The sequence below is a fragment of the Phasianus colchicus genome, chromosome 5, assembly GCF_987193195.1.
Source record: "Phasianus colchicus chromosome 5, bPhaCol1.hap1.1, whole genome shotgun sequence".
Taxonomy (NCBI): Eukaryota; Metazoa; Chordata; class Aves; order Galliformes; family Phasianidae; genus Phasianus; species Phasianus colchicus.
In genome coordinates this window covers 51,499,882-51,518,991 of record NC_143440.1, presented here as the reverse complement: position 1 = coordinate 51,518,991, position 19,110 = coordinate 51,499,882, and the positions used below count along the sequence as shown (strand labels likewise).

The 19,110-nt window shown below is 38.8% G+C and overlaps 1 protein-coding gene across 15 annotated transcripts in view; it reads right to left on the bottom strand.

Annotated features, from left to right (window-relative positions):
• The window catches only part of MARK3 (microtubule affinity regulating kinase 3), a 61,916-nt gene that overhangs the window by 24,425 nt on the left and 18,381 nt on the right, over positions 1-19,110 (bottom strand). For all 15 annotated transcript variants that reach the window (XM_090141691.1, XM_090141698.1, XM_090141686.1 and 12 more), the window contains 8 exons: positions 18,290-18,343; positions 11,550-11,598; positions 10,812-10,877; positions 7,612-7,682; positions 2,674-2,730; positions 1,289-1,525; positions 1,070-1,189; positions 252-351 (listed from right to left, as the gene is read on the bottom strand). In XM_090141691.1, coding sequence (XP_089997817.1) covers positions 252-351; positions 1,070-1,189; positions 1,289-1,525; positions 2,674-2,730; positions 7,612-7,682; positions 10,812-10,877; positions 11,550-11,598; positions 18,290-18,343 — 754 coding nt within the window. The remainder of the gene's footprint in view (positions 1-251; positions 352-1,069; positions 1,190-1,288; positions 1,526-2,673; positions 2,731-7,611; positions 7,683-10,811; positions 10,878-11,549; positions 11,599-18,289; positions 18,344-19,110) is intronic.

The window sequence follows — 19,110 nt, the reverse complement described above, 5'->3', positions numbered from 1 at the left end:
AAAAACAAATACATGCTGTCAGCAACAAACACTTTGATGTTCACACTGCTTGAATGTTCAACTTGAGAAAGAAGAGAAAGAAGGAAATATTTAAAGAATGAAACAAAACAGTTAACTATGAGAACAAAAAAGCCTAATAAGATATCAAATTAAAAGATTAGTTACTTCACCCCAAATGGGAAAGAAATATAGTGTGGTGTAGAAAAAATACATCATAAGAAATAGTAACATTCTGAAAAATACTCAATTACCTATTCTTTTCTGGTCCGAGATGTCTAGTTCTGGTTCAACAAAAGGTTTAAGTTCATCCTCCTCATGCCCTGCATTGATCCACCTGTCCTTCATAATTTGCTATAAGGAAAGGTTTTTGTTACTACAGTATACTTAGTAGCAAAGAAAGTGAGCTGTGGAAAGAATGACTCCCCCATCTAACAAATACTAATGCTAGCTCACATTTTTCTTTTTCAGAATAGGCCCCGGCACATAATCAGTTTTGCTTTGCTCCTGTTACAGGAATCAACTATGCACATCAGGGTGAACTACTGCCCAATCAGCACTATTCTAGCACACAGCTGAAAAGTGAAAGTCCAGTACACAGACAAGGAGCACCAAGTCACCTCTGACAAGTCACAGTTAACTACAGAAGTTTATGGAAGCCAGCATTATTTTGGTCTTTTTTTCTCCACAATGGCACAAAGTGCAAGAAGAAGGCAACCAGACTATATCCTAGTAGTGAATACTCCCACACCATTTTTGTTAAGTTTTGGTTGATCATCCATTAGCATAGGAATCAAAATGCTTGCTATCAGGAAAAATGTGTCTGATGTGTGCAGTGTAAAGTCTCATTCATTTTGGAAGTAATGAAGAGTTGGTTGTCTTGTAATTCCTGCAAATAAAACTTAAAAAAAAAAAAAAACAAAAAAAGGTTGTGTCTTCTACTGAATTCCCCTGGAACCCACTCCAAATAAACTATTCATGAATAGCATGACAGTAAGTCACTGACCAGCTCAAAAATAAAGCTTGCAAAATATGACAATGAGCTTATTAAAACAGTTATTTTCGCCATTACCTCTAGAGTGCCTCTTTTTGTTGGGTTTAGCACCAGGAAACGTTTGAGGAGGTTTTCACAGTCTGTGGACATGTAGAAAGGAATCCTGTATTTCCCCCTTAGTACTCTTTCTCTAAGTTCCTTGGTAACAGAAGAAGAGACAGTAAGTTGTAAGCAGCGCATAACTAAAACATTAGGAAACATAACCCCTGAAGGCCAACATTCCTGCACAAAGCTCACCTTTAAGTTCTGTCCATCAAAAGGAAGAGATCCGCTCACGAGGGTATAAAGAATAACACCTAAACTCCAAACATCTACTTCAGGTCCATCATATTTTTTCCCTTGAAAAAGTTCTGGAGCAGCATACGGTGGGCTGCCACAAAAGGTGTCCAGTTTATTTCCAACTGTAAACTCGTTGCTAAAACCAAAGTCAGCTATTTTAATGTTCATATCTGCGTCTAGCAACAGATTTTCAGCCTGAAAGAGAAAGAAAGGTTTGTAAAATAAACTTAAAATACTAGATTTAAGAGGCTACTGCCCATTTTAACTCATTCTTAAAATGCAAATAGCTGGAACATCTGTTAACATTTCCCTTCCCTGCAAGGTCTTTTGATATACTTCTGACTGTTGTTCACAAATTCTGTTTTAAAATAGTCTATACAATGGCTTCAGTCTATGGCAGCTGTTGTGATAACTGAAAACTGTGCTATTACCATCTGTTTTCTCCATGGAAGCACCGTAGCTAACATTTTTAATCTATGAAGATTAAAAAAAGAATTCTCTCACTACTCCTTATTTACATGGCATTCCTGCAGAAGTTTGATAGTACACACAACCTTTAAATATTTTTCAAGTTTGGACTGGTGCATTTTGTTGTGCTTTTAATTTAGAAAGCTCTGATATATTTAACATCTTATATAGCAATATATTAATACAAAAGGCACAGTTTCAAGAAGGGATAGGTCGAGGCAGTATGGTATTAAAGAGGGGAGATTTAGATCTGATGTCAGGAGAACATTTTTTACTCAGAGGGTGGTGAGGCACACAGGAACAGGATGCCCAGAGAAACTGTGCCAGCTGGATGGGGCCCTGGGCAGCCTGAGCAGGTGGGGGGCAACCAGCACAATGCAGGGGGTTGGAGAACAGTGGTCTGCAAAGTCCTATCCAATCTAAGTCATGCTGTGATTCTACAATCACCATTTTGTGTCAAGCAACAAAAAAAAAAAAAAAATCATTTTTTAGTTTTGTCATCACAATTGATCATTCATTCTGTTCAAAATCAAAACTTGTCACACCTCTATCAAACAAGGTTTGTGGAGAGTTTTTTTGTTTGTTTGCTTTTAAGACCTTGCAGCTAACACTGACCTCTAACAGACTGAAATCTGATCAGAGAGTAAAATGCTATCTTTCAAAAGCTGTGAGATTTCAGTATTGAGAAGCATAACAAATCCCTTTATTTGAAATAGTTCTATATACTGTAAACATTTACCAAAATCTGCTATAATGTAAGCAAAAGAAACCCCCCACCCCAAAGTATATCCTACATTTTATAGGCACAATAAAGATCACACCCACAGGTACACAAACCAGCAGTTGCAGACACACACACGCTTTTCCCCACTCACCTTGAGATCTCTATGAACAATATGCTTTTGATGGCAGTACTGCACTGCAGATACTATCTGGATAGAAAACAAGCCCAATTATATAAGTGGTATCTCAAAGAAACAGTTTTAATCAAAAAGTTCAACATTTATTACTAATGTGGAGAAGTACTTATCAATTCAGAGCTATATATGCAACTACTCCAACATATTTACAGGAAAGTTGATAAATAACTTAGGTTATTTAGGTGTTTGTTATTTAATTTGGTTTCTACTACATTTCAAAGAGGATTTTGTTTTCTCCTGTATGACTAATATAGAACAGTAGAAGCAATGTCTTACAGAAAGGTTACTGAAGTATTTCCATTCCAATACCATATACAGCTATAAAAGCTTTCCCTCTAGACTGAAGTTTTCCAGCCCCTGTCCAAAGGTGATTTTTCATGCCATAGCATAGAGAGGAAAGGCTAAGAAATGGCATGGCCACTGGAGAAATTATTGGGGAAAAGCTTGTCTGGCTAAGTTTCAATTATGCACTGACAGACGACCACATATCTGACAAGAGCTGCATATGCTGTTTCATATACTGTATGGGAGTAGCAAACAATAGAAAAACTATATGCAGAATAATCCAGAGTAACTTCTTCCATCATCATTTCCAAATATCCTTGGTTTTTCCTGCTTTATGTAACTACCTACATAAGCTACTTACACAGCTGCCCCAGTATATTGCTTTAGAGCTACAGGCACAGAACTTTACATGTAGAGAAAAGCTGGAAGGTCATATTGTTACATGATCACAAATGCTGTCAAAATTTTAACGTAATGCACGTGTGTTCAGAATTGAGGCAGATATTATAATTTAAAATATGTTAATTGCATGTAAAAACAATTTACTGTAATAACTACACTTAAATACATGCATTTCCATTCTGTGTTGAAGATTAACATTTTCAGTACAGAAAGATGAGATGACATTAATGCTCCCAAAAGTAACTCATTAGAAAGTAACCCAGCTTAGCATAACAATCCTCCTGCATCTGTAGGAAGTAATGAATGTTGTGCTCTCAGTACTCAGAATAGATGAAAGCAAGGTTCTTGGCAGGTCAAAGTGTCCTACCAGCCAGTTTCATTTGAACTTCAGTAATACTGTCTTAACCTTTGTGCCCCTGCATCACTGAATCACGCATATCTGCAAAATGCCATCTTAGAAGCCAAGTGTTTGATGAAAATTGAAATACTTCTGTTTCCTACACTTCCATTCTGCTTTTGTTCCTTTATGCACTGATAACACTCCCACTTCAGCTTCTGCCAGCCACTAAAGCAGATGAGTTCTCCTATGACACCACCTGTACAATCCATGAGGTTCTCCCTCTCCTCCCCACTACCATTCCCTTGCACCAGTCACAAGCTCCCCTTCCCCAGGTGCTCCCAAGCACCACAAACACCTCATGCTTTATTCAGCACTGCAGAGAGGCAGCACGATACCACTCGCTTCTGAAATGCTTTTACTCTAAGAGCAGGAAGTCTAGCAGATTATCAATCAGCTGTTTTCTCCAGGGATACTTCTGAACTATTCTGCACCGCAACAGGATAGCACAGACTCCTGAAGCAAGCCAAATCCAAAAGGAAGGGAAATAATGCAATGCATGTAAGAAAGATTAACAACAATCAAAACTGAGTGAAGAACACAAAGTATGGCTTCACTGGGTTGAGTTCCTTGCCTTCCACGTTCTGTCACTTTTTCCTTTGCAGCCCCCTCATTCCCCAACCTATTAGTGTGAGAGACTTGCTGATACTTTGTAGGTGGAGATAACAGGGCAAGAAACAGAAGACTTCTAGCTGTAATAACAGGAGCACTTCAGTGCATTTCCCTGGAGGAATTTAAAAAAAATCCATATAATCACAGGATTTTAAGAACAAAATGGCACGTTATCTCTAAGGAACTATTCTTTGTGAGGATTAGCTGATTGAACAGAACAACAAAAGGACAGACAAACAACGTCCCGAGGTCTCTTCCACAGTGCTAAAACGAGTATTTTGTTTTTTAACTGAAATATACAACAGTAACATGGATTTTGTGGATTTTTTATTTTCTAAGACTTGCCCTAATATATATCGCTAACAAAACTCAATGAACTGCTTCTACAGGAAAGAGTGGGAAGACTGAAGGAAGCCAGATCTAATCTGATACAGTAGAGGAAGAGAGGGAAGTAATTCATTTTCTATTTTCTATTTTCTATTTTTTTGGTGGGAGGAGAACACTCATTCACCTTCCTCTTTACCTGACTCCCCATTTTTGCATCAATTCTTAACCAGACAGGCAGATTTCTTATGAAGTAAGGATGGTGAGACTGAACCAGAACTGCCTGGAAATCCGTAATGGGGAAATTAAAACTAGGTGACATTAAGAATGCAAAGCATTCTGGATTTGAATTTCTCATACACGGCTGCACAAAAGGAAACTGAAATGGAGAACTGCAAAGCATGGCTGTATTTTTAGTGTTAGTACCTTCTCATGTGTTCCTTTTCAAGCATGACTGGAATAACTTGATCACTGTCTTCTTGTATTTTTCCACCCCCCTGCTAAAAGGCCTAAGTATGCATAACAAAATGGACAAAAGATATATTTGTATATAAATATATCTTTAAACAAGTAAAGATGGGAGAATTACCAAATCCTGCTCCTTGTCTGGTAGAGAGAGAAACTAAAATGCTGCTTCTGATAAAACACAAACGTTTTATGCTTAGATTACGTCTACTGAAAGAAGAAACAGTATCTGAAAATAAGATATAATATAATCTATTGTAAGTACTAAGCTCAATGCCATGGCACAACTGTTTCTGCAGTTTAAAGAGGCCTCTTTCTGTTAAACTAGTTAGTGAATTAAAAAAAAATCCCTATTATGTCCTAAATCCATCTAATGTTAGGACAGCTGCACTGAATCAGATAAAAGTCCTACACAGAGCATTCTCCCTCCAGCAATGGCTAAAAGCTATATGAAGCTATTGTGAGACTTCAGTAAGGTAAAAATGAATGGTTTTATGACCCATAAACCCAGTAAGATCTAGTTTCCTCTCACTGTCCTGCAGTCAAAGTCCTGGTGTTGGATAAATGTCAAGCTCTGATCAAAGTTTTCTGACTTCTGTCCCACATGCATGCTCTTTTCTCCAGCAAAGTGTGATGAGCTCACACTATAGCTTCTATCCTTAGGGTATTACTATGGTTCTTTTTTTTCCCCAGACACTCAAGCTTTTGTTGCTCTCAACAACCTATCTTTGAGATCGAGATCCTCTACAATTGGCTGAATTCAGCAACCAGTAAAGTCAGCTATTGAGGAAAGACAGAGGCAGCTGCCTACTCCAGGTTTCTGAAAGGAAACAAGACTTACAGAAACAGACTTAACACATATTGCAGTAGACTGAAGTGCAGCCACCCATGTATCTTTATGAACAGCATTTATCCTACTGAACTAAAGAAATAAAACAGGGAATTTGAAGTAAAACACTAAACGGGTCAAACATTCAGCTTAGCAGTTTTATCTTTTAAATTCTTTTCCTTTGTTTTTGAAGAAGGTGGGGCTTTTTTTTTTTTTTTTTTGGATGTTGCCTATATCCAGTACTACCCACATTATTATATAAAACATGTCTGATGTGTTTCCACAGGTTCTCACATAAAGGAGAGTTGAATCTTTGAGAGAAAAAAAAAGGTAAATGTGCAATGGAATTACTGCAAGATTCATTTCCGCACAACTCCTGCTAAAAGAAAGGTGGCACGAAGATCAGAGAACTAGTTCTCAGCATTCACATGTGAGAAAGAACAGCAAATTCTTTGAAGATATTCTGAAAAACTTCAGGTGACATTACAAAGAGAAAGGCAATGGTTTGGGATTTAAAGACAGCTAAAATGGAAATGACTGCTCTACAACACAGCACAATTGATCATACATATTCCAATGCACAGCAAAGTACATAAGAAGTACTTAATCACAAAGGAAAGTGCTCTACCTTATTAAGGAATTAATGAATATTAAATTTAAAGACATAAGGTTTTATTACAGAGGTAGAAAAATTTTCCTTATGCTAAAGCTCTATATCAATCTAGTAAACACAAATCACATCTCCTGAAATCTGCAGCTGCCTTTTTTGTTCTTTGTTTCTTTTTATCTTCTGCAAAAATAAATACAAGAATTCTTTATTAATTCTCACAAATTCATCAAAGTTATCCAATGGGATGCTAATCACATAAGCACTTACAAGTTTCTGCACAAGAGCAGAAAAGAGAGTACATTAGGCCAGTGAGATCTGCAAATGAAAAACCAGCTGCTACAAGAGGATCTGGATCTTTAGTTATGCAAAAATATTTATGTTCAATATTGCTTTACTGTAGAACAGAAATGCCTTTCTAAAGATGAATGAAATTCCAGCATTTTCACAAGTTCAGTTTATCCATCATAAAGAAAACTATAAACTAACAAGCCTAGAAATTATTCTTCAGTGATGTTTTAGAACAGCTGTTAAATTGCATCTTTTCATACAAGTGCATGCGTGTGAACGGGTGCCCACTCCAGGCACTGCCCATGTCTGCTCCTGACCTGCTTTGCAGTGTGTTATACTTGAACAATCTCCAAAAAGTTGCAGACCAGCTGAAGTAAGGATATATGAAATCAACCCAGAGGAAATGAATTTTGGAACAGAGTCCACCAAAGCAGTCACTGTTCTGGCACTCCCAGACACCCTGGCACGAACACTAAGGAAGCCAGCACTGCTGAGTGGACTGCTAACCTCTCCAAAATACTGCTGAAATCCAAGTTTCCTCTCACTGAGTGCTACGAGTGCTACAAGTCCACACATCCCAGTGAACATTGCTAGGAGTCAAACACAAAGGACAGTTGTTTCATCTATTTCAGCATTAAAAACAAGGTGGAAAAAGCTGATGTATAGGAATGTTATACATACCTGTCTAAATTTAGCTCTTGCTTCCTTTTCCTTCATTCTTCCATGCGCAACCAGATAGTCAAACACCTCCCCTACAATTTAATAATGAGACACATTAATACCAACTCAGAATGCAGAGATTCCTCTCTAGCAGCTACCCACAGCAGCTTCACTGGAATGACTGTATTACAAGTTGAACTTGAGGTTAAGGTTATAGGTTAGCCCAAGGGAACAAGGCAGAAGAGAACACAAACAACATCATCTTTTACACAAGAGAACAATAAGGCTTAATGAAAAACTGGATATAGACAAAAACATTTCCTTCCAATTGTTTATGACAGAAAAGGAATGGCAATACTTCTACTTTGTAAATAGAGGTGACTTGTACTGCTTCACAGACTTTCTCACAAGGGTACCTTTTGCACTGCAAAAATAAGCTTCATATATGAAAGTGTCTGATGATACCTATAAATATTGTTATACCAGGACCGTAATTTTTCTTTGCACAGACAAATGAAGTATTTTAACTAAAACAGAAATCTTAGACATAACCTAGGCCTGAAAGAGACATTCCCAATGAAAGTTGTAATAATGAACCTAGCAGGATACTGAGATGACCCATCACACAAGCATGAGGTCAGTAAGACAGCAATGTTACAGAATCACAGAGTGGCCAGGGTTGGAAGGGACCTCAAGGATCATGAATCTCCAACCCCCCTGACACATGCAGGGCCACCAACCTCCTCATTTAATGCTAGACCAGGCTGCCCGGGGCCCCATCCAATCTGGCCTTGAACACCTCCAGGGACGGGGCATCCACAACCTCTCTGGGCAGCCTGTTCCAGCACCTCACCACTCTCTCTGTAAAGAACTTTTCCCTGACATCCAACCTAAATCTCCCCTCCCTCAACTTAAAATCTTTTTCCCCTTGTCCTTCTTTATCTATCCTTTCAAATAGTTGATTCCCCTTTGTTTGTAGGCTCCCTTTAGGTACTGAAAGGCTGCAATGAGGTCACCCCGCAGCCTTCTTTTCTCCAGGCTGAACAAGCCCAGCTCCCTCAGCCTGTCCTCATAGGGGAGGTGCTCCAGCCCCCTGATCATCTTCGTGGCCCTCCTCTGGACCCTCTCCAACAGCTCCCTGTCTTTCTTGTACTGGGGGCTCCACGTTTGGACACAGTATTCCAGATGGGGCCTCACAAGAGCAGAGTAGAGGGGAACAATCACCTCCCTGCCCCTGCTGGCCACCCCTCTTCTGATGGAGCCCAGGATACCATTTGCTTTCCAAGCTGAAACGTACAAGCTGAATTACCTCTGAATGTACAAGCCCAATGTTGTATGGCAGTGGATGTCTAGAGACTACCAAAGTAGCACAAAAATCTGTGCTTTTTTAAAACTTTGTTTTTCATAGTTTTTAAGCCAATCTTGCCATTTTGAAGCATGTCAGTACGGGCTACATTTGAGCTCAAGGCACAGCCAACAGGCCCGTGGAACACTGGTGCACTGGTGAAAGCACAAATCTTAACTAAAAACTGATAAATACAAAAAAAAGAACTCCTAACAGCACAGGTTAGCTCAGTTTTTAAGATTCTTCATCAATATGCAAGATTAATATTAATTTTAGAATTGAATCAAATACTTAAGTACTCTCTATTGAGCAAGATACCACTGTTTTGCAGATAACCACCTCATAAGGAAATTGCTGAGTAACTTCACATTTGTTTTTAAAGAAGGAACTTCAGCAAATTGAAATAATAAAAAAAGCTAGAGTCATCCAGCAGAAAAAGCAATAACTGAGCATTCTGAGGGAACGTGAGGATTTTCTACAGAATATCCTTGCTTCCCTCATAGCATTACTACTTAATACCCAAGTCAGAAAATTCTCTCAGGTACATTTCACAGCCATTTCTTCAGAAAATTTGAAGCAGCAAGGCTGAATGCTTTCATAATTTAGGTAAAATGATGCCAGATAAGGAATTATAGTCAATTTATGCAAAATACTGCAGTTACTGGAATACAGTTCCCCTCATCTTCCAACCAGGGTTCACACAGCTCATGTGAGAACATCTCTTGAAAATAGAAAATTGATCTTTGTCACTCAGAAAAGTGGCCATGCCTGCTTTGAACAACATCACGTGTGCACAGAGCACTGCTCACAGCCTTTCAGTGCAATATGCGTTTCTCCATTACTCTAAGATCTCCTTACTTCAGAGAACTGTTGGCCCTTCTACCTTGTGGAAGCCAATCACTAGATGGCAATAGGACTTCGCTTTTAAGTGTAGCACCATCGAACTGCAGAGATGCCTCCACAAATGTGTACTGGCCAATATCACAAAAGTGTTTTACAATGTTTGTTTCTGTTTAGACAAAGCTTGGCTAAACATTCAGGGAGTTGCTAGAAAACAACATGGGCAATCTGGGGATCCTTTACATGTTTTATAATCATGATCTAACCTTCACATAATCTAACAGAATTCAATGTCGAAACTTATCTGAGACTAAACTCTATTTTCCTCCCAAAGCTGAAGAAAAGGCTCAACAATTTGAGATTCCCAGATGCTGATGCTAAAGGGTCACATTGACAAAGAATGGGCTATCAGGTTTTAGCCAGCCAAGAGTAACTTAAGCCCAAATACCTTAATTCTAGCTCTGCTGAAAATATCTGACGCTGCATGGTGCAGACTTTTTCCCCCCCTCTGCAATCAGGAATAAACACCTAAGTTCCTCCAAAACTTCCCTCCTGAAATGGACATAGGTTGTATAGTAATATTTGACAGCAGAATGTCTGTGATGAAGATATGTCAAACACCACCAACACCTAGAAAAACCTGAAGTTGCAGTACTCTTACTTTTGACACACCCCATCCATGTTTTTACCAAGTATCTTATGCAAAAAACAACACTAGTCCTGGGGAGCTGAATACAATGAAGGCTGACATTTGTTACAGACAAGAGCAATTAAAGGCTGAACAAAGATTCAAAGATTGCAATTAAATTTAAGTTGTAAAACAAAGCAAAGGTTACTAAATTCCAGTAAGCTCAGAATGAAGGTTTTCAAGATATGAAGACTGAACAACTTCTTGAGACTACTAAAGACTGCTTAAATTTGTATCCTACCATGACATTAATATTTGCTAAAAATGAAACTAAAGCATTAAACTAAAAGTGCTTTCTGCAACCTGGCAATTTGTTTACCTCTTGGTTCTAATAACAAACTTACTTACCCCCACTTGCATATTCCATTATTAAATAGAGAGTTTTTTCAGTTTCAATGACTTCAAATAACTTCACTGGAAAAGAAAGCAATTTATTAATCAATTAGCTAGTTGCAGAATTATTAATTTAATTCCATAGGGAATTTTGTTGGAGAACAATAATTTGCTTGCTGCTTGACAGTATCAGAATATTACTCTAGAGAAGCTTTTTTCCTCCAATATCCCTAAATGGAAAATACTCCAACATATTTGCTCAACTCATAACGATCAACATTTTGTCATGAAACAAGACTGCTGGCTACGAGGAAAAAGCAAGTAACTTATGCAGAACTTCCACAAATTTGGGTGTCAGCACAGAGCATCACTAATAGCCATTTTTACACACTGTCCTGGAATACACGGTGACAAGTAAGTAATCAATCAGTTTGCTGACAGTACTATAACAGAAGGGCTTCAGCTAGGCCTTACAATCCTGAATAATTTCTTGATCATTCCTTGTGTTGGTATAGAATTATTTTAATGAGAAATTAAATTCAGTAAAAAACATTATTCTACTCAAAAGATGTGAGTTATCAATAAGCTATGCTATGTAAATACCAGTTTCATGTAAAAGGATCAACATTTTTAGTTTTGTTAAACAGGTATGACAGTGTATTTTTTTTTTTTTACTGCTACATAACAGTATATTAACCCTCTAGTGCAGAATCTTCTTTTAAACTTATATATTACATGAAATAAACAAGGTACCTATATTTGGATGATTTAAGATCTTCATTATTCTTACTTCTCTAAAGAGCTGAAATAAACATAAAATATGAAATGTTAATGAAAGTAATAGGCAACATCTGTTCTTCCTGAAGCCTGATGTGATATACTTCGCTAATTTTAAACACAAAGAGCAAACATTACTATTAGCATTTCAACAAAGGGCATTAAATTAACCACTTACTGGAGGGAAGAGCTAAGTACCTCCTTGCTTTAAGCCTGCCCTAAAAACCTGAAAACACCCTTAAAGTGCTGCAGATAGCTCAGGAAACAAGTGATCTCATGATCTCAGCTCTGTGGTTCTCACACCTTGGGGCCCCGTGGACCACTTTAAGCTTACGCAGCTCCTCACAGGCCACCACACATCTCATACACTTTCATATCTTCATAGAAAAAGCTTGGTTTCAGAGCGCTACGAAATCCCCTGCAGAGCATCATTTGAAGACCACTATATTAGGTTACTGGTATGAACTCTTCACCACTTCGTTGGAGGTCAGCCTTCCATAGGATGCTACAGAAATGCTATGGTGCATGACAGGAGCTAGGAGGTGAAAAATCAACTGCTTATATCACAAAAACCATCTGTTCAGTGAGCAAGTTTTATGCACGGATAAATGGTCATGTGAGTCTCCTCCTTGGGCCCTCAGAGCACTCCTTCAAGACGCCTAAGGCACAAGAACATCTAGTTCAGGCCTTGGTAGCATAGCTTCAAGAATTCAAGGCTGCTGACCCAGTGCACAGACTGTGTTAGCCAGTTCATAGGGCAAAACTCCAATGGTCTTTTCATCACCAAACACTCCCTGGTAGAGAGAAGATACTACTATCTGAGGGTAAAACCTCAGAGGGATCAACCTCTCCACCATGCACAGGCCTGCTGCCTTCCCTGATGCAAGCATTTGGGTTAATCTGAATTGATGCACAAGGTCAAAGCATGAATTTTACAAGAAAATCTCACCAAAACCTCCAAAAATCCATAAGCCTTCTGCTGCAGCTCCCTTACCTACCCTAGCGGATCTATTTTAGCAGAAGGGATGGGGGCAGTACAGATGCCAGAGGAGTACAACCACCTCTTTTGAGCCACGGAATGTATTTAGTTCAACTGTGTTGTGTTCACAGACCACATACTGGCTCTGCAGGGCTTCTTTCCCTAAACGCTGACAGCAGCAGTCATGGGAGGGGGGTCTTGCTTGAGTAGTTACTTCCAAAGAGTTCAACTCTGCCTAATCAAACAGAATACACTCTGTCCTCCTGCAGTGGGACATGCAACTGCATTTAACACATAACAAATGAAAGCCAAGCTTGTTACTGATCAGCTGTTAATTATTTTCACCTTTGAAAATTCTCTTCTATAAAAGCCAATTTTAAGAGGCACAATAAACACAGTGTAACATTAAGAATGCCGCAGGTGTTGTTATTGCAATATAAAATGTTTTAAAGATGCTTGTTAATAGTAGATGAAATAATAGTAATAAAGAAGTCCCATTTCTTCTCCCAGAGAAGACTAAAGATAAAAAATACTACAAAAAAAAACTCCAAGTGCAAATACTGTTGTATTCAGATTCCTTCAACTCTCTGCAGCTACTGTTAAAACAAACAGCAACAAATAAAACCCACAAAGAATGACCTTTTTAGGCAGCATGCTACACGGTAGCCATGCACGTAACATCTCTTCCTCTACAGCTCCCCCCGTGCCAGCCCAGGACTCCAGATGGCTGACATTCTTAAGCCTTGATTATTTTCTAACAGCATGCTTCAAAATGAGGGAGTAATTGAGTGGTTTTATTATAAATCTAACACCAACATCTACAGGAACTCTAGTAACATAGCAGATCATACGGAACCCAACGTAAAGAGACCAAAGCAGAAAGCAGACTCCACAGGAGTGCAGACAAGGGAAAAAAAGAAAGCATTTTCTAAAGCAAGAGGTAACAGCATTGTTGCTAACAATAAGAAAACAAAAATTGCTGCTATTAAGTTTCACCTTCAGGTTACATTTCATGTGAAAGGAAGATATTTCATATGTCTGCATCTATTACTAAGGACTCAAAAATTCTGTGTAGTTACTCAACAGTTACTAAATAAATAAAGGCAAAACAAAGGAAACAAAAAACAACCAAAAAGCCAAAAAAAAAAAAAAAACAATAAAAAAAACCTTCCACCTTTGTGTCTTTTCATACAACAGACTGGAGAGCAGTCTTAATCTTTTTCTGCTTTCTGATGTTTCTGGCAAGGCTGCCATCTGGGTAGCAATCTTCATCAAACTGCCCCAAAAGCTTTGCCCTCTATTCTACAGCCAGAGCTGTGAATGGCTAACTGAGCACCAAAATAAAACAAAACTGCTTCCAAATGGTTTTCATTATCATACAATCAATTATCCAGGTCTGTCCCTGACACTTCACGCAAAATCTATTGGGTCACAATAGGCAACACAGAAAAATACAGTTAAGGAATGAGGCTAACATCCACAGCGTCATCATGTAAACAAATGTACTCATTAATCTAATCTTTTTATACAGACTGCTGACATGGCTGGAGCTGGCTACTTCCTCCATTGTAGTTTGATGGTCTAATGCGATAAAGCTGGGCTACATTTTGGGCTGTTCTAAATATATCGTTTGTCTACAAGACAACTACTCGCTGCTTTACTCGCCCAATTGAAGCCTATCAAAAAGTGACTTCTACATATGAGCCATTTGTAGAAGTGGGTGACTGGAAATGAGCTTTTTAAAAATGGTTATTCTTGCCTTAGGGAGAATTCAAAATAGAAACGCTTAAGAATAGGATACAAGCTCCACCAAATGTTTTATTATAATTTTAGTTATATAAATGCACTTTAGATTGTGTTCCATAAACAGTTTAAATGTTATGTTTGGCATTTTGACACATACAGCAACTTCTACCGGGACTAACATTGTATTATACTGTATTTCTGTAAGGAACAGACCATAAAACATGATATGGCTTTCACATATTGTGCTGAAAGAAGGTTTCCTGGATTTAATTCCCCCACAATACAACGTACACCAACCTCTGGTAAATGCAGTATTAATTACTGCCAGACTCTCTAAAGCCCACAGCACAATTCATTAACAGCCATAACTGGCTGTTACAGAAGGTGTTATATCATTAGAAGGGGTAACATTAGGGTTCTCCACTCCAAAAATCATTTTCTTAGTTTCAGGAACTTGTCACCATGTGACCATAAAGGCTGACAATCAGCTGCAAGCAGTGCTTATCAGTTTAATTTCTAATACAGAGATTAGAAACAACTCCCAGCATGTTGAATAGCTCATTTTCCGTCAACAGGAGCTCTACAAATGTTTCCAGGGAAAGACAAACATCCGAAGTCTGCCAAACAAATGGCTTTCAGCTTTGTTGTGGTCTGGTCCTTTGACTGTAAGTTATGTTAGATACAGGGAAAGAATTTAATGCTGCCAGGGGACAAACAGCACAAAGAAAATCAGCAACAAAAAACAGACACATACCAAGTAACAATCTTGAAGCAATTTTACTTGAACTTTATTATGCTGATACATCTAAAACAACACGGATCGAGGAAACGGGGAATCAACATTTAAGCCAACTCTTTGAATAAGCTGAAAGACAGATTACAAGTGTTCCTGCATTAGCTATTGCTAGAGTTTCATTAACAAAGGACTTCAAAAACACTGAAAAAAAGTTCGCTAAAAAGCAAGTCAGTACGTAGTCAGATGCAGAGCCCATTTCCTGACCTCCTTCCCTCAAAGCAGGGAGGCTTTGCACAAGATGTTCTCTGAGCCACATCAAGCTTTAACCATGTGTTAGGCTCCTCCTGATAACTGCTCACTGAAATACACCCGATATATAATTGGGAGCCTCAATCAGGAAGGCTTTGCGCAGCACAAATCTGCATCAACTAAAGAACTTGGAAACAGGCACAATACACATTAAGAAACAAAAATTCTATGCATTTTAAACTCTCATACCTTCCCTGTGCTTTTCAAAACACAGACAAACACAAGGTCAGAAAGGAGACAGTGCACGTAAAAACTTACAGTTTAAAAGCTCTAAAAAGATTTTAGGAAAAAGGTCTGAACAGAAACATTCGGCTGAGGAGCCAAGTTCTAAAAAAGGAAAATGAGAAGTGATTTTGTGCTGCTACGTGGGCTTGGTAAAAATAAAAATGATGCATATAATGGCACTGCTAATTCAAAACAAAACAAACAATTTTTTTTGGTCTAGAAGGAAGTGAGCTACTGTAGCATCAACACTTGTTTCCAGTGAGACCGACAGACCGATATTCACTGGGACTGGGTACAGAAGTACATTTTTGGAGAATAATGACTATGACTAACAGCAGTAGCATGGGAAAAAAGCTCTAAGAATTCCCTTTTCTTTTAGGGCAGGGAAGTACTGACTACAGTTTCCTCTTTCCTAAGCAAAAGCAGCAGAGCCACTGTAATTAGCTCCTGAAACAAGAGTTGGAGTAGCTGTTGTGTCTCTCACAGGCTGCTCGCTCCCCTGAAGAGCAGCACTGCTGAAAACTCAGCGGTCAGAGCTGCAGCCACAGTGAGAACTGCTGCTCGAGGGGGCGAGGCACCCACAGCAAGGGAAGCCCCTCCTGCAGCTGAAGGATAGGTGTGAATAATGTAAAGCTGGAAATCAGCCTTAATCCCCTTGTTTCACCACCCGAGGGTGAGCAGACACGCAGGCGGCAGCCCATGCTCCACACCCCACCTCTTCTCAGCAAAGCCCTTTCCTCCATGCCGAACCTTCACAAGTGCCAGCCCAGAGGCACTTCCATCTCAGCTCGCCCTGAACTCCGGGTCATGCACACAGTTTGCTTCCAATGCACCGAGTCTACGGCAGTGCTGACAATGCCGGAGTGGGCAAAAGCTTTCCGAAAAGCTTTGACGAAGCAAAATCGATAAGTAATGCGCTGTGTGCTTACTGTGCTAAGTAAGCACTCAACATTAAGGAAATGACTTTCCAATTCTGAATGGAGAGCATGGACATACCTTGCTAAACCTCTGCCCATGTAAAAAATGAGCTTGGTTAGAGAAGTGAACACACCAGCAATCTCAGTCTCCAAATCCCATCAGATTTCTATCCTGCTATTTTGTACTGCTCCTCCAGACTCCCATTTAGGGAACCTACTGCTAAGAAATACTGACTTACAAACCACACCTCAATGTTATACTGCCTACATAAAAATGAAATGACAGCAGAGCCCAAGAGGTGAGTGCAGGCCGAGCAGGCGGCAGCCAAGAGCTGCAGGACAGACATGCACACTTCCAGCCAGCCATGTGCTGAGTGAGCTCCAGCCACCAGGGAAGGGGAAGCTCTGCACCCGGCTTTTAGCTCCAGCACCAAGAGTCTCCAGGTAAAACCACTGGAAGGAGTAAGATTTTACTTTTTCTTCCAGAAACACTGCCTCTCTGCTTTCTCTGATCATTTCTTCCACGTTTGCTGACCCCCTCCTGTTCTTATTACAGCTTCTGTTTCTCTTCCAAGTAGTTAAATTTTTTTCAGGTATGCCAATTTGCACAGATCCACAGCACAAATCCATTTCATCTAAATCGTCACGTTATCTAATTTGCATTTCACTTCCTTCCTGCTTTGCCAGAAATTAATAATAACATCACGAATTATGCTGAAAAAACTCTGAGAAAACTGCAACCATGAAAAAACTGTAACCACATTACCTACTTTCATCCCATCTGCAGGGGCAGTAGGAAGTAGTGACATCATTACTTGCTATGATGATGCTGCCTTCCTCCTGTGGTTGTTCTTTCTCTCTCAAACAAACCACAGAATGCAAGAACTTGTGTATTTTTCCAATTTACTTTTGCAATTTACTTTTGCAACATTAATTTTCATAAGAACAATTTCATCACGCAACCTTTTTAGTATTGGCATAAAACCCAAATGTGGATATTCTCCAGTTTACTATTATTCTATAATTTAATTTTATCTGCAGGTAAGTTCTGTGTATTCTCTCCTTCAAACAGAGATATGGCAAGGAGCTTTTTTTTTTTTAATTAAAAAAAAAGTACTCAAATAAAAAGCCTTTGAGTGCAGAGCTCAAAAGGACAGAGTTAGAGAAGTCCTAGGTAAAGTGACATTTAAATGTACTTCCTGCAGGCACTCGAAAGCAGATTGGCTCGCTTGATGAAAGAGTAGGATTTATCACTACTTACTAAAATAGATAAGGCGATACAACTGTAACAGCACATTAAACACTTTAAGCTAAAAGGAAGAAACCAGAATAGTCATGCTCCAAGTTATTCCATAAAACTGTAGCACCTTTTCAGCTGAAAACTATGTGAAAGGCATAGAGACTGCCTGGCCTTCAGTTCAGAGGCAATGTTTTCAAGACCAGCTGGGGAGGACAGAAGGACAGAACACACTTTCTATTTGTAGGCTCAACAAAATGACCAGCACGAAGGAGATACAGGGGCATGACACCAAACCACAGACGTTCTCACTTGTGGGAAAGGAAGCAGCTAACAGCACCATTTTCTCAGTTCACAGCTCCATACGAGCTCATGTGTAAAACAGTACATGCATTTTGAACAACTGTTCAAAACACATCTGTTACAAAACCAGTTATTAAATACAGTAGTCAGGCTTGTGCATACAATGCTTCACATTCTTCAGCACAGGCATTCAGGATTTATGGTAGGAGGTGGTAAAAGGAAACAAATTACAATAAAATGGAAAGATCAAATGCAAAAACTTACCTTTTGTAGACTAGTTGGATTCAGCTGTGTTTTGTCAATTATCTTTATGGCAACCTGAAGGGAGAGTTCAGGATCAGTATTTTCTATGTGATCAATTGTCATGTTACAACAAAATGAACAAATCCAGTAGCAAATTGAAAATTACACAAAAATACTTGGGTTTCATTAGAAAATTATGTAATAATTTTAAACTGAAAGCATTTGAAATTAACGACCGATGTATAATTTATTTCTACTTCAAACTATAAACAGGAGAGTGGAAAAATCTGATATTTTAATGTTATTAAGACAAGAGAAAGTCACTTAGTCTTTGACTTTACACTAAGATCATTACACATATTACAGTGGAAATTCTGATACCAGACTGTACCCTGACAGAGAGCAGGGTGCCTACAGATGATATTTACACAGCATAATTACACTATGGATTATGCAGAACTGACTGTGCATTGGCAATTTATGAAGATGCTTCTAAAAGCAAAGCTTTCAGAGCAAATCGAAAATAACACCACAAATTCTGCAAAAAACTAGGTTCACCTTTGGAAATTCACTGCATATTTGTATCACTTTGCTCACTGATGGATACAAAATGAAAAACCACTTGTGTGTCATCAAAAACCCATTGGCTGTACTGCAGCAATTTGGAAAAGTTCATCCCTTTGCCTTTCTCACCTTCTGGGTAAATACTGCACAGAAATGTTAAAAAGAACAGAATGAAAACTTCACAAAATAACCAAAAGAAATTCAGTACCATGGTAACTAGTCAGAGCCTGAAGATTTGAGACAATGAATAGGCAGAGATGAGCCTCAGTGCAACGCAA